The 22,680-nt window shown below is 49.2% G+C and overlaps 1 protein-coding gene across 1 annotated transcript; it reads right to left on the bottom strand.

Moving 5' to 3' along the window:
* Positions 1-979: 979 nt before the first annotated feature.
* Positions 980-22,272, bottom strand: LOC130877311 (myosin-3). Its single transcript, XM_057774467.1, has 39 exons — positions 22,069-22,272; positions 20,361-20,504; positions 19,698-19,854; positions 19,219-19,246; positions 18,823-18,931; positions 18,227-18,319; positions 17,668-17,731; positions 17,489-17,587; positions 16,211-16,314; positions 15,993-16,131; positions 15,293-15,411; positions 15,056-15,205; positions 13,928-14,098; positions 13,528-13,834; positions 13,333-13,403; positions 12,372-12,459; positions 12,170-12,287; positions 11,686-11,809; positions 11,452-11,588; positions 10,414-10,669; positions 9,977-10,219; positions 9,714-9,890; positions 9,442-9,587; positions 9,271-9,361; positions 8,069-8,458; positions 7,851-7,977; positions 6,665-6,783; positions 6,293-6,489; positions 5,795-5,978; positions 4,995-5,160; positions 4,582-4,706; positions 3,820-4,128; positions 3,496-3,699; positions 3,293-3,418; positions 2,231-2,401; positions 2,035-2,139; positions 1,777-1,872; positions 1,547-1,684; positions 980-1,019 (listed from the first exon to the last, which is right to left on the bottom strand). Exons 1-39 carry the CDS (start codon positions 22,270-22,272, stop codon positions 993-995), a joined length of 5,823 nt encoding a protein of 1,940 aa, XP_057630450.1. The 3' UTR covers positions 980-992.
* Positions 22,273-22,680: the final 408 nt, after the last annotated feature.

The following is a 22,680-nucleotide window of genomic DNA, read 5'->3' as shown; positions in this document are numbered from 1 at the left end:
AACCACTGTCAGAAACCCTTTGACCTTTACTTCCCACCCAAGTCAAACCAGGTCATCCCAGAATCTCCTTGTCCTCGGTAAGGAAAGGGACTTGGCCCCGCACTCTGAGGAGCATGCTCGTGACAACCTACTTGTTGAGCTGACCTCTGGTTAGAGCATTCTGCTCTGCTGGCAGACCAGCATGATGATTATCCTGGCTTTCCCAACATCTGTCCTCTTTGGGTAAAAGTTGAGTCCACTTGGATGATGTATAAGCAGTTTGTTTATTCAGCTCTGAAATAAGGCAGACTGCACCCAAGATAACGGGACTTAGTGGGAGATATAGACCGAATTCTTTTTCTCTCATTTTTTAAATGCATTTTTCTAACTGTGGCTTAGTGTTGAACCCAGAGCCTTGAATATGTGAGGTAAGCGCTCCGCTGCTGAGCTACATCCCCAGCCTCTGAGCTCTTAAAAGGACCAGACAGCAAGACATTCGTTTAAACCATGTATGGAGCCCAACCATTATAGATTCAAGATCTATTTCCCTAGTAAAAAGTGTTGGAGAGGAACCCTACCCAATTTGAAACAAGGTGTTCCTGAACTGAACCTTTGTGTTTCTCTTATGTAATATTAATAAATAAGCTTTGTAAGACTCTCCCTCCCTACTCCACTAAAGCTATAATACTTAACCCAGAAGTTTGTTAACATTTCTAATCTCAAATGTAAACCAAAAGCCACCCACACACACATACACACAAAAATTACCAAACCATCTGTTTACTGATATTTCAGTATTCAGCATTTAAAAAAAAAAAATCCAAAAGGGGAACATCCAAAAGGGGAACTGTTTCCATGTGGGGAAGAAGGAGACACACAAGACCAAACAGCCCAGCTTGAAAACAAAGCAAATTTTATTGCATGTGGAAAAGAGTCACATGGAAATTACGACTGTCAGGAGCCATGAAAATACACATTCTGCATATCTTCTGCCCTGCGTCAGAGGGGCTCACTTACTCCTCGCTCTCATGGACCACCATCTGGAGAGAATGTGGATGCTCTCAGTCAGGTCAAGCAGCAAAGACATTTCCTGAAGCCCTCTTCCCGCAAGCATTAAGGAGTTGTTTGTATATTTCAGTGGGAGGCAGGGAATTGGGGGGTCCTTGGGAGGACGTATGGAAGCCCACATGAAATCACACCATAGCCTGAGAGACTGGTCCACAGAGAGAATAAGTACCCTCTGGGAGCAGCGAGGAGCCTGTGGTTACAGTAATTGCAGACACCTTCAGCCACCCCTAGAAGGTGCTCCTGAACGGCCTCTCTCATACCGGTAGAGGGCGCTGAAAGACAGCTCGGTGGACTAGAAGTCACTATTTTCTGGAAAGAGGGTTTTTTATTGTGAGCTACAGACCGGGATTTCTAGTGGCGCTCCACCCAGGCTAGTGACTATAAACAAAGTTCTCTCTCTGGGCTTGGGATTCTCCGGCAGGGAAGTAAAGGATTCGCTACAGCAACTTCCAGCTCAGAAGGGCCTGTGTCTCTGTGAGCACTTGCCAGCTCAGCTTACCCGGCTGGAGGTGAAGTCCCGGGTCTTAGCCCGCAGTTTATTGACTTGCGATTCTGCGATATCGGCACGTTCCTCGGCCTCCTCCAGCTCATGCTGGGCTTTCCGGAACTTGGTGAGATGAACGTTGGCTTGTTCATCCTAAAAGCAAAGAGTCCGGCCGGTGAAATTCGCACGCCCCTCTATCAGGGTTCCCTGTGGAAACGGGCAGGCCACACAAACATCTAACTCACAGCCTCCTCAGCCTGCCTCTTGTAGGACTTGACTTTCACTTGAAGTTTATCCACCAGGTCCTGCAATCTCAGTACATTCTTCCTGTCCTCCTCACTCTGCAAATGAGAATGTGGAGGTGTCACTAGAGAAGGACCCTGTCGTACCATGGGCTAGCCAGTCGGGGGAGGGGGCGGCGCAAGTGGTCCATCCTATTCCAGACTTTGAGCGCCATTTGCACCTTGGAAAGAAAGCTCCCATCAGGCGTTCTTTCCACCTACCTGGTACGTGAGCTCCTTGACCCGGCGCTCATACTTCCTCAGGCCCTTCACAGACTCTGTGTTCCTTTTCTGCTCTCCTTCCAACTCAAACTCCAGCTCTCTGATCTAGGGAGATGTTTGGGGCATTATTCTAGAGCTGTTCCCTGAGTGGAGTAGGCTGGGAAGCTAGGCTCGGCGGGCTTCCCACTGCAAGTACCCGTGTCTCCAGTTTCTGGATCTGCTTCTTGCCGCCCTTCAGTGCCAGCTGCTCAGCCTCGTCTAGACGGTGCTGCAGGTCCTTCACCGTCTGCTCCAGGTTCTTCTTCATCCTCTCCAGGTGGGCGCTGGTGTCCTGCTCCTTCTTCAGCTCCTCCGCCATCATAGCCGCCTGAAAAGCAAAGTGTGCGGGGGAAGGCTCAAAGACTGTGGAAACCGGCATGCCGGGCTGACCAGAGAGCATGCTTGCAGAAAGGACAAAGGGTAAGACCATGAGGAAGTCCACTTCCCACAGGAAGTGTCCTGTTCCACAAGACAAAAACTACACCTGGGATATAAGATAGATAGATAGATAGATAGATAGATAGATAGATAGATAGATAGATAGATAGATAGATAGATAGATAGATAGATAGATAGATAGATAGATAGATAGATAGATAGATAGACAGATATAGACAGACAGATATACATAAAATATGCAAGGACTGGGTAAGAAGCCATGTTTGGAAACTGTCTCCTTGGGACCTGTCCACACCCCAGGGAGTCTCTTTTGCCATCACCACCACACAGTTTCAAAGGATGCTGAAGCTTGGAGGAGATTAACATGCTACCTAGAATTACAGGAGGAGGGGACACAAGAAGGGTCTGTATTCCTTCTTTCCTTTGAAAGAAAAACGGCATTGGGGTGGTGTTCCCTCAGAAGGCAGCAGGTGGCGCCATTGCAGCGACAGACCCGGAAAGAAAGCCTGGAGACCCAGGAAGGTTAGAAACGTGATGGGACAGTACCCTCAGAAGGTCTCATTTCCAGACGCCAAATGAAAGAGCACACCTCTCTAAGGGCAGAAGAAAGGATACTCCCATCCTTCCCCACCCCTGCCAGCTTTAACAAGACAGGAGGGGAAAGGTGAGTTTGACCGGAGATGGGAATGGTCTGGGGGCAGCAGGTACACCATGAGTATCCTAAGAGGATAAACTTCTAGTGGTCATGTCTAGGGTTAAGGGAAAAAAGGAACAGTCTTGGTGTTCACACTGGGGGAGGGGGAGGAAGCAAAAGCCTCACATCCGTGATGGCCTTTTTGGCCTTCTCCTCTGCGTTCCTCGCATCCCTGCTGGCATCTTCCACCTCACTCTGGAGCTGTGTGAGGTCCGTCTCCAACTTCTTCTTGGTATGGATGAGGCTGGTGTTCTGGGGAGGAGAAAGGGGTGTCATATAGGTGTGTCTGGGGTGGACCCTGGTACTGTACACTGTGCTCCTGCCCTCACCTGGGTGTGCAACAGCTGCACCCTCTCGTTGGAATCCAGCAGCTCCTGCTCTGCCAGCTTCCGGGCCCTCTCTGTCTGCTCCAGCGTGGCCCGCAGCTCCTCCACCTCAGCCTGCAGCAGGTTGGCTCTGCGCTCCACGATTGCCAGCTGCTCCTTCAGGTCCTCTTGGCCCCGGAGAGCGTCATCCAGATGCAGCTGGGTGTCCTAGCCAGAAGACAGAGTGTCTAAAGTGGAGGGTCCAAAGACCATAAGCCTTGCCCAGTCTTTGCGTATCTGGACGCTGGAGAAGTCCCCCCCGCCCCTACCCCAGGGAGCTCCCTCTACCTTCAGCTGCCCCTGGACACTCCGGAGGTGCTTGAGGTTCTCTGCAGCCTGGCGGTTGGCATGGCCCAGCTGGATCTCAATCTCATTGAGGTCACCTTCCATCTTCTTCTTGAGCCGGATGGCCTCATTCCTGCTGCGCACCTCGGCGTCCAGGGCACCTTGCATGGTCTCCACTGTCCTCTGGTAGTTCCTCTTCAGCTGCTCAATCTCTTCATCCTTCTCTGCAATCTTCCTGTCGATCTCTGACTTCACCTGGGTCAGTTCTAGCTGAATTCGGAGGATCTTGGCTTCTTCATGCTCAAGAGCTGCCTTTAAAAGACAAACCCAAAAGGAAGAGTTTGCTGCGCTGCTCTAGAGCCAACCACACAGCCTTGGGTCAGCAAAGCTCCACTGAGATATTCCTAAATCAAATCCCATAATAATCAAAAACTACTTTAAATAAAATCTCTAACTTAGCTTCAGTGCAGAAGTAAAACAGTCCACTGTTACTCATTTATGATTATACACTCGGACACAAAAAGTATTTATACTCTCCTATTTATTAGGATCAGGAAGAGCAGCTATTTTAACTTCAGTTAAATTTGTAAAATTTCCGGGGTAGACCTATTTTAATGCAATGATTTTCTCCCTTGGCCTTGTAGTCATGCAGAAGGGGCAAGCATTAGAACCATGATTCCATGAAGGTAAAGCGTGACTATCTCTCTCCCAGGCCCACACCATTCCTCTGTTCTGGTTTTTGCCTCCCCTCACACTCATGCTCACCTCTGCTTCCTCCAGCGCCATCTGGATATCAGCCTTTTCCAGCTCCATCTGCTTTCTGGATTTCTCTAGCTCGTGGATGCTTTTACCATTCTCGGCAATTTGTTCAGTGAGATCCGCTATCTCCTCTGCAATGCAGTAAGTTCCCATTGCATTAGGCTGCCTCTGCACAGGTTCCCGGGGTTGTAAAGCACCCACTCAATGCCTTTTGCCAGTCCTCTATAACTCCAGAGACCTCTGCTTCCCAGAGATAAGACACTGTATAGAGAGACTCGAAACAACAGCTTTTTGACAATGAACATTTTCTACAGGTGGACCCGTGTGGAGGGGCCTGTGAGAGAGTTTCGCCCATCCCCTCCCCCCACACACTGGCCATGATGGGTTTCCCACAGTCTCAGACCATTTGCCTTGCTTACGTTCTAAGTTCTTATTCTCCCGTTTCACAGTTTCGAGCTGATCCAAGACTTCCTCATAGGCATTTTTCAGTTTGAAGAGCTCGGTGCTCAAGGATCGAGACTCCTTGAGAGCCGCCTCCAGCTCCGCTTGGCTCTCCTCACACTTTGTCTTCCACTCAGCCAGCACCTGCAACATTGTCAAAAAAGGCTCTGTTAGTGAGCCCTTTGCTAAGCTTCTAACAGAATGTCGCCAGTGAGGTGACTGTTCTCAGAGTTAGGGGCTTTCGACTCTCTGCCTGCTCCAGATTGCTGGACAAGCCAAGGTTTTGTTCTGTGAACTTACTCAAGATAATCAATCAGTAATTATTGTCATATCCAAAAAGCAAATAAATTCTTAAGAGAAGAAATTAGCCAGACATAATCATTCATTTCCTAATTTAAAAAAAAAAATGACCCTGAACTTCCAGGAGTATTTCATTAAAATGTTGGTTCAAATCACACATGTCTGCCACAGGGAGGAACCCAAGTCCGAGTCTCAGCCAGTCAACTACAGACATGGGTAATATAAGAAGATGGAAAAGATCTTGGCCTTAAGAGTGCCATGGAAATTGGCTCACTGCTAACAATTGCCCAAAGGAATTTCTGCTCCACCCTCTTCCCAGTCCCCATCACAGATGGAGAAACAACATCCTGGTGAAATTCAGGGATCTTTCTAAGACCACAGCGCTAGAGTATAGCAGAATAGGGGGCTGATCTCTTCCTCCCACAGCCCCCAACACCTCTATGCCATGGAGTTCAGCCAACATGGAGCTGCCCCACACCTTGTCAAAGTTCCTCTGCTTCTTGTCCAGAGCAGCAGCCATGGAGTTGGCTCTTTCTACATCCACCATCAGGTCCTCCACCTCCCCCTGCAGCCTCTGCTTGGTCTTTTCCAAGGAAGCACATTTTGCATTCACGGCCTCAACTTGCTCCTCCGAATCCTGAAGACGCTGGGCGAGCTTTTTTCTTCAAGAAAATGAGAAGGAAGCAGGCACTGGTAAGTTTCAATTTTCTGGAGCATCACTGCTCATGAAGATGGAGTCATCGATCTGCATGGCTCCCGTGCCTCTGTACATAAACCGCAATCCACTCAAAGTCTGTGATCAATGGCCCATCTCAGGTCTAACCAGGATTAAAGCTGATGTCTTAAAGAATTATGACAATGTGCACATGATGGGGAAATGTCTAGGAACAAAACAAGTTCATTAAGTTCATCCCGAGTCACTCTAAAGCCAATGTATTGAGCCACGGGTTCACTTAAAAGTTTTAGAGTCGCCTACTTGGCCTCCTCCAGCTCCTCCGTGCGCTGGATGGCGTCCGTCTCATATTTGGTCCTCCACTGGGCCACCTCGCTGTTGGCCTTGGACAGCGCCCTCTGCAGCTCAGCTTTGCCTTCCTGCTCCTCCTCGTACTGTTCCCGCAGCAGGTCACAGTCATGGCGGGAGGACTGCAGGGCGTGGGCCAGTGCATTCTTGGCCTGAAAAAAATTCAAAAGATACCCCAATAGATTAGGACTGTATGTGCCACCCAAACCAGGTATGACCTGCTATCACCACCGACTGAAGTTGCTTTCTTTTCTTTTTCTTTTTCAATCTTGCTTTTAGTTTGCAGGCGCCATTTGAAAATGAGACCAAGAAAGCATCCTTCAGCACCTTGCTCTCCTCCTCCAGCTGCCTCTTGAGCTCCTCTATCTGTTGAGTAAAGGCTTGCTTGCTCCTGGAAAGCTGAGATACGATGCTCTCCTTTTCTTCCAGTTGACGGCTCAGCTCACCTATGTCAGGAAGGAAATAGCTCATTCATTCATTCGTTCATTCATTCACTTACTCACCAAGGGTAAGACGTCGTGGTAATGGGGTAGAGGACCAGTAAAGAGGTGACGACCTCCTCTTGAGGGGGTATGGGTGTATCCATGAAAAGGAAATGCCATCCTAATAAAATGCTGTTGTAAACTATAGAAAGCTAGGCGTGACCCCGCCAGTGACAGATAAGAGAACCTTTATGAATTTGAACATTGCCAGGGGCATCTCTTCACCATCCCAGTGGCTAAGGATTTCAGGTATGTCATGAAGAAAAACACTTAGGACTTCATTGCTAGAAATTCGAAGTTAGATTCCTGGGTGAATATGATCAGTTGGGGTGTATACAGAAGTTAGAAGGAAAGTGGGGAGCTTATGACCCTAGAAGGCAGTTCCAAGGGTACCATGAAACTTGCTTCTTTTCCCCTTCTGCAGGCCTATGGCTGCAGTAAAGACTCAATTGTTCTGTGGCGAGATGCCAGGCTGGTTGGAGCTGCATTTCCTGAGTGAATGCCCACATTGTCCTCTTAACTGTTCCTACACCATGAGCCTGCTGTGTTCAGCCCACTTCTGTCTTCACTCTCTGTGATTCCTAAATGTAGCCACTGGGGAGGAAGTAGGAAGGCTACTGGTCCTCCTCCTTGTCCTACCCAGGTTTTGTCAGATGCAAGTTCCGTCTGCTTCATTTTTTTATTTTTACCTGGTATTCTCCTGGATGTTTGCAACAGCCTATTATATAGATTGCTTCCATCCCCTTTTTCCTGAGATGTATTTTTAGAAATCCTCCTTCCCCAGGTGTCCTAGCAAAGACCTTTAACACCAGATCTGGGCAGGCAGAGGCAGGCAGATCTCTATAAGTCCCAGGCCAGCCTGCTCTACAGAAGGAGTTCCAGGCCAATGTTATTGAGTGGGGCACTGTCTTTAAAAGAAAACAAAGCAAAGCTAAAACAAAACAAAACGTTCTCTCCCCCCCCCCAAAGGAACTGCCCCAGCTAGGAGAGTCTTCTGGTCTCGGGGTGCAGTATCCTAGCACGTGGCTCACCGGCCTCTGTCTGCAGCCGAGACTTCTGGGTTGTCAGCTCACTCAGGCTCCTCTGGGTCTCCTCATTCTTGCCCCTGGCCTCACTTAACTGGTCCTCCAGAGTTCGGCATATCTTCTCCAGATTGGCCTGGGGATTGGAAGGGGAGGGAGGTCTGCAGGTGGCCTTAGGCTGACCCACGGCCGGTGTCCTCTTTGGATCTGCCCTGCCGGCCCCTCACCTTGGATTTCGACACACTCTCCACGCTGCTGGAGAGGTCGTCAATCTCCAGCTTGAACTCGCTCTTCTCCTTCTCCAGCTTCTGCTTGACGCGCTGCAGGTTGTCGATCTGCTCTGCCAGCTCCGCGGTGCTGTCCGCGTGCTTCTTCCGCAGGGTGGCCACGGTGGCCTCGTGCTGCAGGGTGGCCTCCTCCAGGTCTCTGCGCAGCTTCAGGAACTCGGCCTCGCGCTTCTTATTCAGTTCTATCTGAGTGGAGGTGACCCCTCCCGCCTCCTCCAGCCGCTCACTCAGCTCCTCCAGCTCACGGGCATAGTCACTGCGCTGCTTCTCTGTCTTGGCCCGGGTGGCTCTCTCTGCCTCTATCTCTTCCTCCAGTTCCTCGATGCGAGCCTATAGGGGGCAGCCAGTTCCCACAAGAGACTCTCAGAATCGCTATTCACAACAGCTAACACGGCATCCGAGTAGGTGCCATCAACCCACGAATGCATGAAGAAAATGTCCTTCACTTAAATGCTGGCATATTTCTCAACTATATATATATATATATATATATATATATATATATATATATATATATATATATATACCCTACCATTTTCTACAAAATGGAGGGCACTAGATACAGAAAAACACATAGTACACATTTCATGTGAAGAATTTAAGTCAATCTGCATATGAAACAGTGATTGTTGAAGGTTAGGAAGGTGGGGAAAGTGATGAAGAGGGAGCTAGCTGAGTTAGGACACACTGTATGCGCGTGATGAACTAGCACACGGAAGCCCATTACTTTAGAAAAGTAGTTCAAAATGCTGCTGCTGCTGCTGCTGCTGATGATGATGATGATGATAACGATGATGATGATGATAGAGCATACGAGGTTTTATTCCCACCAGATAAATCTGCTCATGGATACCACCCCCCAGAGGAACATAAATGCTGCTCATTTTCCTCCAAATGAATCTTCCCTTCCTCAATATGATCTCTACCCTGGAAACTTCCCCACTCATTTCCTTGCATTTTATTGCAAGTTTGGGGAACATGACCATCATTGTCCCCACTACCACGCCAGCCTGGCAGAGTTAGATCCCATGAGGCTGGCAGCCACACAGTCCTGTCGCACCCTGCTCTAGACGGCTTTGAACAGACACCACCCATGGGTCTGAGCGATCGGCAAGGCCAAGCAAGAGCTGCAAGCCTCCTACCTGCAACTCTTTGATTTTCTTCTGAAGCTGGAGGCTCAGTGTCTGCTCGTCTTCCACTTTGCTTTGCAGCTGACAATATTCAAAGTCCTTCCTGCGGTGGGACACAGAGAATGCGTGAGGATGGGATCCCCAGCCACTCACAGAACGGAAGCCACGTTTGGGAGAACATACTTCTTGAGCCTCTCGTCCAGCTGCTGCTTGTCATTCTCCAGATCTAGTATGGACTCTTGGGCAAGCTTCAGGTCTCCCTCCAGCTTCCTTTTGTTTCTTTCCAGGTCCACACGTAGCTTCTTTTCTTGTTCTAGGGAACTCTCCAACTGCAGAAGGCATCATTTCCCCTTTAGAATCAAATGATTTTTAAGGGGGCAGCCCCATCCCTGCCCCTGCCCAGGGCTCTTCCACCCTAAGGTTCAAGACTCCTGAGACTGATGCCCGGTGCTCACGTCATCCACTTGCTGCTCCAGCTTGCTCTTGAGTTTGCTCAGAGAATTGACCTTGTCTTCTTCAGCCTGGAGGTCATCCAGGGTCTGCTGGTGGGCCTCTTGGAGGGCCTTCTTCTCCCTTGTTAGCTTGGCAATGGTCTCGTCTAACCCAGCCAGTTCCTCAGTAAGGTTTTTTACCTAAAAGAAGCCACAAGCAGTTAGCAGGGCAGATGGAACTTAGTTCAAAGTGAGTCCATCGAGAGAAACAACAGAAGAATGATAACCTTGTTCTCTGTGGCGTGCTTCTCCTTCTCCACCTTGGCCAGGGTCAGCTCAAGGTCGTCGATGTCTTTCTTCAGCTCTGAGCACTCGTCCTCCAGCTTCCTCTTCTTGGCTGTCAGCTCGGCGTTGATCTCCTCCTCATCCTCGGCTCTCTCGGTCACCTCTTTGATTTTGGCCTCCAGCTGGAATTTGGCTTTGATAAGTTGGTCACATCGTTCCTCAGCATCCAGCAAATTTTCACTTTCCTTTAAAAAGAAATAGCAATGCCCTTTAAGGAGTGAAGGGTTGAAAGATTGCTGTCTTTCATTCTATAAAAGTCCTCTATGAGGCACTCCAAGTAAAACCCAGCACCCGCCCAAGACCCACCCTCATTAATCCAGCTTCTCCAGAACCATAATCAAATCTGGAACATAAAAAAGCAAAATTCCTCAAGACCTACGGCCTGTACTTGAAGTTGCAGGTCATTCTTCTCTTGCACCAGAGTGACCAGCTTTTCCTCCAGCTCCTTCCTCTTTGCCTCCGACTTGGCGAGCTCATCTTTGGTTTTCTGGAACTCCTCCTTCATGGTGGCCATCTCCTTCTCGGTCTCTGCGCTCTTCAGCAGGGGTTTGATCTTGAAGAAGAGCTTCATCCAGGGCCAGTGTTTGACATTCATGAAGGCGCGGATGTTGTACTGGATGCAGAAGATGGACTCCCTGAAAACAAAGACTGGATCAGTGTGGTAGAACATCATTTTAAGGTGTGCTGTTCTTTTTATGTTGCATTTGTTTAACTCTGGGAAGCTGTGATTCTTTGCCTGTCTAAAACACCTGATGATCTAATAAAGAGCTGAATGACCAATTGCAAGGCAGGAGAAAGGACAGCTGAGGTTGGCAGGCAGAGAGAATAAATAGAAGGAGAAATGTGGAAGAGAAGAAGGAACAAGAGAACAAGGAGAGGAGGACATCAGGGTCAGCCACCCAACTACACAGCAAGCCACAGAGAAAGAAGAAAAGGCATGTAGAAATAGAGGAAGGAAGAAGCCCAAAGGCAAAAGATAGGTGGGATGATTTAAGGTAAGAAAAACTGGCTGGAAACAAGCCAAGCTAAGGTTGGGCATTCATAAGAAAGATTAAGACTCCATTTTTATTAATTTGGGAGCTGGGTGGTGGCAGGCTCCCCCAAAAAGTCAAAGTAAAGAGTAAATCAACCAATTACAGATCAGCAAGATAGCTCAGCAGGTAAAGGTGGCTGATGCTAAGCCTGACAACCTGATTTGGATTCCTAGGCCCCACATGGTGGGGGCAAGAACTGACTCTAGTAAGTAGCCCTCTGGCCCCTACAAGTTTGCCTTGGCATACATGTCCACACACATAAACATAAAAATAAATAAATAAATAAAATTAATTTGAGAAGAAAAAAATTATTGCTCATCCCTACAAGGGATTCTCTCGTTCCCCTTCTCCCAAAGAGCTCATACTTGAAGTCCCGACTCTACCTTCTTTGCATCATCTTCTGGAACTCCACACGCATGAGAAACCCTCTGCACACAGCTTGCGTCCGAGTGATCAGTTTGGCCAAGCGGTCATCCCGCATCTCTTCCAGGGTTCCAAGCAAGCCAGCCTTAAAGAACACCTTCGGGAGAAAGGATAGGTAAGAAGAACGGGTTGTCTGGCTCATTGTGTTAAGAGGACACAGAGGCCAACAGCATGAGGTAGAATTGGTGTGTTACCTTCGTGTGTCCAAATTTGTACTGTGTGTGGTCGATGTCGATGGAAGCCAGGAGCTTCTCGCAGGCTTTCTTACTGTCAATGAACTGGCCCTCGGGGATGGCACTGGCATTCAGTACTCGGTATCTGCCGTTTGTGGACACAGAAATGATCACAGGCTGTTGGCAAAGACTGCTGATCACAGGCCTCTCTTTCTATAGACCCGGAAGCTTCATTCCCAGGAAATTAAAGAAACCTGCCCACAGATACATCTCTAGAGAGTAACCTGGAGCAGAGGTCTTGGGGCCAGGGCTTTCTTTCCCTCTACTGTTAGAGATCGGACACGTTCCAAAGAAATGCAGAAGATGCAAGAATGTGAACCTTCACCAAGCAGTAGGTCATTTCACATGGAAGACCAACCAGAAATGCTCTTTGAAAATAGGTCTGTTCTTGGGATATGTCTTACTTCAAACTCCAGCTCTTATCCATGCCAAAGGACAACTGTACCTTTGTTTAAAGTCCCCGTACAGGATCCGGTTGGGGAAGCCCTTCCGGCAGATGCGGATGCCTTCCAGTACCCCATTGCACCGCAGCTGGTGCAGGACCAGGCTGTGTTCCATGGCCCCTGGAAACACAGACAAGATGCCTGAGCATCCCTTGGAAGCGCTTACAGACTAAGCAGCCGCTGGAGGGCTGGCGGGTGTCTCACCTGGGGTCTTGGTCTCATTGGGTATTATACAGCGCACAAAGTGAGGATGCGTGGTTCTTAAGTTGGACATCAGCTTGTTCAGGTTTTCCTAAAAGAAGAAAAGATGTCCTTTGGCAGCCTGCTGTAAACCTCCACAGAGACAAACACATACACAGTGGAGAAAATGCAAACCCATGGCTTCAACTTGAGAACTGTGATATTGATTCTGTCCTTAAATAGTCCCAAAGGCCGGACATAGAGACCACGGGCACAACTTGGACATTCCTAGCTTGAAAAATCTAAAATGCGCTAAAACCTAAAAAATTTTTCTCTTTTTATAAGTCTGAAATTGTTTGAGGACCAACATGACAGACAAAAAAAGTCTCACCTTATGGAGACAAAACAGCAGTAGGTTTCAGATATCAAAATTACCTTCATCCTACCTGTATAAGGCATATATGGAATACAGATGGATTTTGTATTTAGAGTTGGGCCCCATACTTGAAATCTCATTATATATGAATTAGCAAAATAAAAAAAAATCTGAAGTCTAAACCATTCTGGTCCTAAGGACAGGGAAATGTGACCCCCCTCAGTCATCTTTCTCCCAGGTTTCAAGATGCTCACCAACCACGAAGTGGTTTCCCAAATCAATGCAGAAAAGTGTGTCTGTCTCTACCGGGGGCCTGGAGTACTATCCCAGGTGTCCTGAAGGCCACTAGATAGTTAGAACTGAGAACTCGCTTCCACAGCTGGACGCCCCTGCTCGTTATAGTACCAAGTGGAAAGAAATCTGGGTCCCATGTGTGTAGCCCTCATCTGTAGGCTGTCAGGCTGTAAACTGGCCTTCCTCGCTGTCGGCCCTCATTGCTGCTGAGGCAGCATCACCACCCTTGAATAAATCAAGTCTAGCATCTCAGCAACTGCTCCTCTTGCTGTGACTCAAGTGAACTGTGACTGGATGAACTCAAAAGTTTCCTACCCTGAAAAGCGCAGAGACCGTTTGGAAGGAAGAGCCTTTTTTCTTAGCGACTTTCTTCTTCCCACCATCAGCTGTAAGACACAAAGGGGGCCAGACACTGTGACTAACTCTACCGAGTCTTTTAGGTGTGTGGGAGAGGCGAGATGATCATGTGAGGACAAAGCCCCACCCCCAGGTCTGGAGTCTGTTAGTTACCATCCGTTGTAGCAAAGGTGGCATAGAGATGCGCTAGGAGTCTGTTGGAGGACTTCTGGTACAGCCCTACTACAGTCTCATTCAGGGGGTCCTTGTTCTTCTCCAGCCAGCCTGAGACACTGTAGTCCACGGTGCCCGCATAGTGAATCAGGGAGAAGTGAGCCTCGGCTTTGCCTTTGACCACCTTAGGCTTCTGGAAGTTGTTGGATTTTCCTAGGTGCTGGTCGTACAGCTTGTTCTTGAAGGAGGTGTCTGTCGCCTTGGGGAACATGCACTCCTCTTCCAGGATGGAGAAGATGCCCATCGGCTGGAGTGAAGGTGAGGCAAGGGCATCTGAGTATGTATACATGAGCAGCAGGATACCTGGGAAGGGGGCTCAGAGCAGACGAAGGGGGTTTACCTTCTCGATGAGCTCGATGCAGGCGGCCAGGTCCATCCCGAAGTCGATGAATGTCCACTCGATGCCTTCCTTCTTGTACTCCTCCTGCTCCAGCACGAACATGTGGTGGTTGAAGAACTGCTGCAGTTTCTCGTTGGTGAAGTTGATGCACAGCTGCTCCAGGCTGTTGTACTGATACCGAAATACAATGTTCACATGAAAAATTCGACCTCTTTCAAAATGAAACTCCGTCAGCATTCCTCCTTCTGGGATCAAGTCCCACCTGCTCATCCCTGTTTTCAGAACCAGTCATGATTCTTCGAGACCTGGCTCAGGCCACATCTCCTCTGGAGAGCTTTCTGTCTAGATGTTTCTCCTGCCTCTGAGCATCTCTTGGCACTTATTTTGAGTTTATGCTTCTGCATGCCCTGTGGGCTTCTGTTCCTTTTCAACTAACCTACAAGCCTCCCTTCTTCCCACCTGGTAAACACTGATTGCACATTTGCTTCTAACTCGGAACCTGCCAGATAAGTTGATCAGCTAGTTCATGATTGACAGCGGCAAGTTTTCACTTCTCTGCCTCTGCATTGGATTTTTCTCAGTTTTACCTATTTGGTGATATACTTGAATATTCCACCTGAAGGAAGTCTACAGCCGTGTGTGTGTGTGTGTGTGTGTGTGTGTGTGTCTGCAGAGACCAGAAGACAGTTTTGAGCATGTCATTCCCCAAGCAACATCCACCACCCACCTTTATCTTTTAATTATTATTTTTGAGACAAGATCTCTTATTGACCTGGAAATTTCTAGTAGCTGAATGACCAGTGAGCCCCAGGGGTCCACTCTTCTCGGCATCTCCACTGCTAAGACCCACCACCATGCCCAGCTTTTTTATTTATTTATTTTTTTTAATGCATGTATTCTGGGCATCACACTCAGGTCTCCCTGCTTTCGAGGCAGGCACTTTACTGACTTAAACCTTCTCCCCAGCCTCTTCACTGTCTGAAAACAATGTAAACTGTCATGCTCTGCTATTTCCCTCCTACCTGACTCTCTTTCTATCCTTCCTGCAAGAAAACCATCTTGCTGACCCGCTTTAGGGTTATGAAAACTCTCAATGGAAAAATATAAGAAAACATAAATAACACCAACCTCAAAAATTTCAAAACCCGCAATGTCCAAAACCCCAATGAAGTGTTGTCTTGGGAGCTTTGTATCCAGTTGCTGGTTGATCCGAGTGACCATCCACAAGAAGAGCTTCTCATAAACGGACTTGGAGAGAGCATTCACGGCGTGGTGAACCTGCGGGGGGAAAGGCAGCAAACGCGAGTAAGTCGGCAGTGAGCATCAGAGCCCCAGGGCCCCCCTGGCCTCCAGGCAGCCCCTTACCTGGTCCACGGTTTGGCCCTTTGTAACGTACTCATTCCCGACTTTCACTCTGGGAAAGCACAGGGCTTTGAGGAGGTCTGAAGAGTTCAGGCCCATCAGGTAGGCTGTCTTGTCGGCCACTGGTCAGAGAGAAAAGACCATGTTCAGCGAGGTAGGAGAAAAGCCATCCAGGTGTTCCATCTCAGCATTTCCATATTTCCCATCCCTAAAATAACTACGTGGGCCAGTGACTCTACATCACTCAGAGAGTGGAGGAGACTTCATGAAGTGGCAAGATTTGGTTCCAAAAAACTCCAGCCATTTCACATTGTATCTGGAATAAGACCTTTCTAAAACTCCAGAACAAATGGGTGGAGGGGCCAGAGAGATGGCTCAGCAGGTAGATGCAGAGGCCACCACTCCTGGCATCTGAGTTTGACCCCAGGGACACATATCGTGAAAGGAGAGAAGAGACACCTGAAACCTGTACATTGACCTCCACACATGAGCTATATATAGGGGACACACACACACACAAAGAGGGGGTGCAAACAAGTTTGCTTTGTTCTGCTACTTCCTTATACTCATTGCAGGCCCAGAAAAAGCTCATCCACCTTCCAGAGGGGAAGAAAGATTAATCATTTTCAAAAGAGGCCCCGGATGGCCCCAGGAGACTGACCCCTCTGCTCGGGCTCTCTAGCCTGCTGGGGTGACAATGTACCTTCGGTGCCATCTGGCTCAGCTTGCTCCTCTCGCTGCTTCTGCTTGAACTTCATGTTCCCATAATGCATCACAGCCCCTGTTAGCTTGTAAAGTCCAGATTTCTCCTCTGGGGTGAAGCCCAAGATGTCAATGGCACTCTGCGAGGGAAAGAACAGCCTGTCTATTCATTACCCTCACCGGGGGGCGGCTCTCCCACCTTCCTGTGCTCCTTCTTACGTCTGTAGCCAACAGCTCCTCAGCATCATCGATGCTGGCCACCAGAATCTCACCCTGGCTGATGAACGGGTAGTCGTAAGGGTTGGTCGTAATCAGCAGCAACTCTGAAACGATGAATGTTTGAGGATTCACACACGTGTAGTGAAAAATTCATCCGGTGGAACTGTGCTCCTGAGCCTTGACCCGGGACATCAACCACTGGGATTGAAGCTGAATGTCCAAGTAGAACACTTTAAGGTCGAGACAGTTTCACGTTGCTCAGGTCACAACAGAAAACATAACCTATGGGAACCTTTGCGATCCCCCATACCATGTAAGTGGAGAACTCTAGAAAGAAAAATGTCTGTCTTTTTGCATTGCAAATGAGCACTGCATGCCAGCATAGGTTGAGAACAGTGAATAAGGAAAACTGGACAAGTGTGTGCTGGGACAGGAGCCCGGGCTGGGGAAAGCATAGGCTGATTCAGATAGCCTTTTCTAAAGTTGCCTGGAAACTGGAAGCCTGCTTGTAGGCTGGATCCCAGAAGGCTTAGCTGGGGCAGACAGAAAATCAAGAAGGAAGTGAGCATAGAGGTCTCTATCAGCTACAAATCTAGAAGCAGAATGACCCTCTCTAGCTGAGCTGTTGCCTGATGAACGCTGGCCTTACGTGGTTAAGGTGGTTCCCTGTGAAAACACAAGGGGGCGCTCAAGGACCATTAGCACTTAACTATTCAAAGCCTACCACAGAAACAAAAAATCGTTTTACCCATGTGATCAGATTTTTCAAGCTGGTACAGTTGGGCTTGGGAGATGGCTCAGCATGTAAAGTGCTTGCCATGTAAGCATAAAGACTGGAGTTCGAATTCCCCTAAAACTAGGCAGGTGTTGGGGTCCGCCTGTAATCCCAGTGCCGAGGAGCCAGAGACGGAAGTCCTAGCATCATACTGGCTGGCTCGAGCAGCTCCGGCCCTGGTGAGGACCTTGCCTTAATATTAAGGTTGAGAGAAATTGAGAAAAATACCCAGAGTCAGCCTCGGGCCTCCCTATGCACAAATGTGCACGGACATCCGCCTTCCACACACATACTCAATGAATACTACATAATAATTTTGAAAAACGGTACATTTGCTGCCTAAAAAGCCATATCCCGTGACGGATATAAACCTCCATTGACTGTAGAGTCACTTATAGGTGTAGCTAACTCTCCTGGCTCTAATGGTCCAAAAGCCCAAAGCCGAATTTCCTGCCCCACCCAGCACCCTCCCCAAGTCCCGCCCCCTACCCCTGTGACCTCACCAATCAGCTCAGGCTTCTTGTTGGAAAGAATCTGGTAGAAGATGTGGTAGCTCCTCTCAGCCTTCAACTGGAAGGTGACTCTGGATTTCTCCAGCAGATCTGGAACGGAAGCACAGGCCTGTGGTCCACGCTGCTCCCCACGACCGTGAGAGCTCACTTGCCCCACTGAGCCTACTTACAAGTTTCAATATCTGCAGAGGCCAGCTTCCCAGTGGTGCCAAAATGGATGCGGATGAATTTACCCTGCGGGGAGGAAGGGGGAGACTGGATCCTTTCCGTGGTTGACAAGCTTCCTCTACATGCCTAAGCCCTGTCCACGGTAGTATGAACTGAAGTGTCCTATCCCTCTCCCCTCACTTCCATTTGGTGTGTCTGCCTCTTCCCACGCTCCCCACATCTCATAAATGCTTAAGGCAATACCCGCAGCCTTTCTCAGGGCTAACGCCCTTATGAGTGACAGGTCTCTTCTCCCTCTGTTTCCCCTCTTGTCACATGGGTCCTCTGTAGGAGTGAGTGTTCCACACACCATTTCCACCTTGGGGAACGTGTAGCCACTCTTTCTCTCCACCCTTCCTTACCCAGCAGCTTTTGGCTCGTGTACCCAAACCCCAGAAAGCCTTTACCATCCAGCCCTGTCTGCTGGGGACCTGGTCCCCAGTTTCTCAGTTACAGCATCGAGTTTTTTAACCTGACTGTCCTGCAGACCGAACACCCCGTCATACTCAAGGGTAGACTCACAAAGCGGGAAGAGTTGTCGTTCCTCACGGTCTTGGCATTGCCGAAGGCCTCCAGCAGGGGGTTGGCGCTGATGATCTGATCTTCCAGAGTCCCCTAAGCAAGAAAACCATAGAGGAAGGGAGCCTGTGTTTGTAAGCCCCAAAATCAGGGTTTCAAAACATCGTCCCCTGCTCTGCTTTCCCGGCCTGCCTGGCTTCCTGGCTGCTTCAGCAATGCCAGGCTTTCCCTCCCTGACTTGACGACCGAAAGACCAACCGCATCAGCAGCCTGGCCTCCTCGAGACACTTCGGCAGCGCTCTTGGACTTGTCAGCAGTCGGATCTCCATCTCCCGAGCGACAGGCTTTAATTTGACCTTCCAGTGAGTTAGATTGTTCTCACCCCTCTCACAGCCACACGGGACCCTGAGTCAGGGGTGTGTGTGCCTCCCACCGCTCTCAGGCTGCCGTCTGTGAGGCTACCCTGAAGGAACAAACTCCCAGACTTGCCCCCAGATCCACCCTCTTATAAAGTATTGGTGTCTCATCAGCTAAGATCACAGGATCTAGACCCATGGTCAACCGCACGCTGTCCCCCAGGCTCTTGCACCCTTCCCCACCTTCATTTTGGAGTCCTTCTTCTTAGCAAGGTCCCCAGTGGCTGCAATTGTTGCAAAGTACTGGATGACACGCTTGGTGTTCACAGTCTTCCCGGCCCCGGATTCTCCGCTGTTTAGAAGGATAGAAAGGCAAAGAAATTAGTCCTGTTGGTAAACCAGCACCCAAAGATGTCACCCAGTGGTCTTCTACACTTTCGACACACCGAGGGGAAAAGAACCTGGGCTACCGCCTTAGTTGATCCAAGCACGGGCAATCCCAGTTTTTGAGGCTTTTCCACCCATCCCCAACTTGTCTTTTCACCAAGGGCTTTGCTCCAAAATCTAGCTAATGAGCAGAACTGAGAGATTACCATCCTTGGCCCCAGCTGCCAAACCTCTCTAAGCAGGGCTACTCACGTGATCAGGATGGACTGGTTTTCACGATCTGTCAAAGGAGAACACAGAGCTGATGGCTACATATAAAGAGGTTGTATCTGTCACGAAGGCAGCAGGCCGCACTACTCCGTTCATTTCCCCTTTATTTATTTACTTATTTATTTTTTGTTTGTCAGTTTAGTCATAAGTGGGGATAAAGAGCTTCTGTCCTTATAATGAGACTCAGAGAAGTGAAGCCGCTGAGGAAAACTGAAGCTTCTCATCCTCTGAGGTTGAACCATCTGAGACGGTCAGTCTTTGTTTCTGATCCCTAAGAGGATTCATTCCCGATAGTCTAATCAATATCTACACTAAATGCAAACTTCTCACCCTGCGTCCCCCCGCCCCAAGGGTCTAAAGCCTCTTTTCCTCCTTGCCCCTCCTTCCCTAGATCCTTGCTAGGGATCTGATCCTGTCTAGTTCCCACTCCCCGTCCCCATGCTTTCCCCTCAAAAGCACACCTGTCAGCATGAACTGGTAGGCGTTGTCAGAGATGGAGAAGATGTGGGGCGGGGCCTCCTGGCGCTTTTTGCCTCGGTAACCATCCACCACCTCAGGGTTGTACACCGGCAGCCACTTGTAGGGGTTGACGGTGACGCAGAAGAGGCCTGAGTAGGTCTGTGGGAGGAAAAAAATCATACATGCATACATACATATTATATGTATTATATGCATATACATATAGTACATGTATATATGTATATCATATGTGTTATATGCATATACATATATAGGTATATATAGATACTGCCTTTACTATTATCCCAGGCTTCTTTCCATAACTCATAAGGAAGAGATTTCTATTGATGGATGAAGCAACTGAAATTCAAAGAGGAAAGCAGCCAGTCCTCCCACTGTTAGTACCATGCTGACCCCCACTGTGACCTCAGCTTTCTTGCTCTTTGGGCTCCTCCACCCTAATTTCCCTTCTCCCTACTTTCCTTCCTCCAGCTCCCCCCCCCCCCCATCTCATACATCTTTTGCCTTTCCATCTTTCCTGTCCTTCTCTTCCCTACTCCATCTCTTCTCTTTGGGCCAAAGAGTACTCTTCGGAAGACTCCCCTCCCCCGACCTCATCACATCTCTGACACCCCAGGAAAGCCTATTGGCGAGTAGCCACTCACGTAGATCATCCAGGACGTGTAGCGGTCCTTGAGGTTGTACAGCACGGCGGGCTCGTTCAGGTGCGTGAGCATGGCCATGTCCTCGATCTTGTCGAACTTGGGGGGATTCATGGCGTACACATCCTCTGGTTTAACCACCAGGGTCTGAAAGGGAAGAGTCATGAGGTTTATCTAACCTTGCCCAGTCATTGGACAGCTGTGTGTGTCTGGCCACCCTGGTAGAGACCGCAAGCCAGGTGAGCAGAAAAAATGCCTGGGTAGCAGTAAGGGAAAACAAGGGGACCGTGGCATGTGGTGTGGGACAGCATGTGTTCTGCTCCCACCACTCAGGACTTTGGATTTTCTCTATCGGATGGGCCTGGAGTTGGGGGATAGAGAGAGAGGTGATGGAAGAGGATGTCTAAGGACTGTGGGAACCCATGGCACAGCATGGGAGCCAAAGAGAGCTGCTTGGCCGTGGCACTGGCTGTCCCTAGTTCTCCTACCTGCACAGAGAAAAGGGCGTGTCTGCAGTAGGGACAACAGAAAATGAGAGGAGCATCCCTGTATCCCTGGGCTGGTGCCCACAGGGTCTGCCAACTTCGCTGCTCTGTAGATGTAGAAGCCGCTGCCCAGCCTTGAGACCCCCATCCTTCTTCCTTCCCTGCTCCTGGGAAGAGCTGCTGGCCCATCCTTCCCTTTCTGCAGCATGGCTCCATCTCTGCTTTGAGAGAGAGACTTCCACCACAAAGGGCTGGGCTTGCTTTCCTCTGTGGAGAGCCTGTAAATGGGCTTCTCAGCCCCTGCCCTTCTTTCTCTTTGGAGTGACTCTGGAAATAGCCAGTATGGGCCAGAAAGCTGCCTTCTTCCCTGCCTCCCTTAAGCCACCCTGGGCCATGGGCTCCCCTGTGCCCTCTCAGGCATGTTCTCCCTAGACCCAGTGATAATTCTTGATGGAGTCTAGCTTCTGCCTCGCACCCTACTCTGGAAGCCTATTCTCGGCATCTTCATCTGGAATATGTAGAGGTTCATTCCGGGAGCGTCCATATTTGTCCTGCCCCTTTTCCCCCTGTTCTCCTGTATGACACCATTTCTTTCATCTCTTGCATCTTCTCTGTCCCTGACTCAACTTCTGCCTCCATCACACACACCACATGAATTCAGGACCCTGCACGTGATGGGCCGGTGTTCTAGCATTGAGCCTTACCCGCGGCTCTTTTATTTACTTCTTTGTAACATTTCTGGATACAGGATTTTCTCAAGTCCCAATTGTCTCCCTGCCTCCCACAGAATATAGTGGGCTCAACTGCCCATCCCATTTCAGATACAGAGAATCTGGTTTTGGCGTTGACCTTGTGGTCCTCTAGGTTCCCTTACCTTCTTTGGTTAGATGACCATTGACAGAACTGGGGGGAACCTACATGCAGTGGGTATTCCAGAAGTACTCATCCCTTGAGACAGTGAAGCTGGTTCTCTGGCCCAGGACAATGCAAACAATGACAAAAGACACCCAAAACTAAATGCCACCAGTGGGCCCATCTCCCGTCTGGCTATAGAGGTCGGGGCATTCTGCTTTCTCCCAGTGTCTGGATACCTAAGGCTGATTCAGCAGCTGAATTCCAGACCCAGGCTCTGGCTGCAGAAGTGGGTGGAGGAGGTGGGGATGCTTCTGCACAGCCATATGAGGAGCAGGGTCAGTGCTGAGGAAGAAACAGAGCAAACACCTTACCCTGTTGTCTTCTGTCTCCACGGTGACCTTCCCATCCTGGCTACTCTTAATTTTCCCCTTGACATATTCTTCCTTTGAGTCAACCACAAAGCAGTAGGTTTTGGCATCAAAGGGCTGGTTCTGGGCTTCGATTCTCTCCTTCTCCGACTTGCGGAGGAAAGGCGCGGCTATGCCAAACACTTCCATCTCAGAGTCGCTACTCATGGCGTCAGCTGCAGAACAAACCCAGCAGTCAGAGCAGCTGCTCCCTGGCCAGACAACAGGCAGTCTCCTGCCTACCCTAATATATCAACCTGCCCACCCTCCTTCCCGTCACCCCCGCCTTCGATGGAAGTCTCTCAGACTGGGTCAAGGAGGTTTGGACTGGTCCATCCATGCCTAGTGGGGCTCCACACAAGAAGTCAGCCCTGGGAAAATGGAATCACTCATATTTGTTGAGTTGCTACTGTATGCTGTGGTCTTAAATAGAGTCCATTTAATTCCAATGTCTTGATTCTTTCAATCTGGTAAAGGGACCTTTAATGTCACTCCTGACATTCCATTTTCCCCTTCTGAGATGCACATATGGCAGACAGAACATTCAAAAATAAATACCATGAAAAAATAGAATAA

The sequence above is a fragment of the Chionomys nivalis genome, chromosome 7, assembly GCF_950005125.1.
Source record: "Chionomys nivalis chromosome 7, mChiNiv1.1, whole genome shotgun sequence".
NCBI classification, from domain to species: domain Eukaryota; kingdom Metazoa; phylum Chordata; class Mammalia; order Rodentia; family Cricetidae; genus Chionomys; species Chionomys nivalis.
This window is presented reverse-complemented; position numbering and strand designations above follow the sequence as displayed.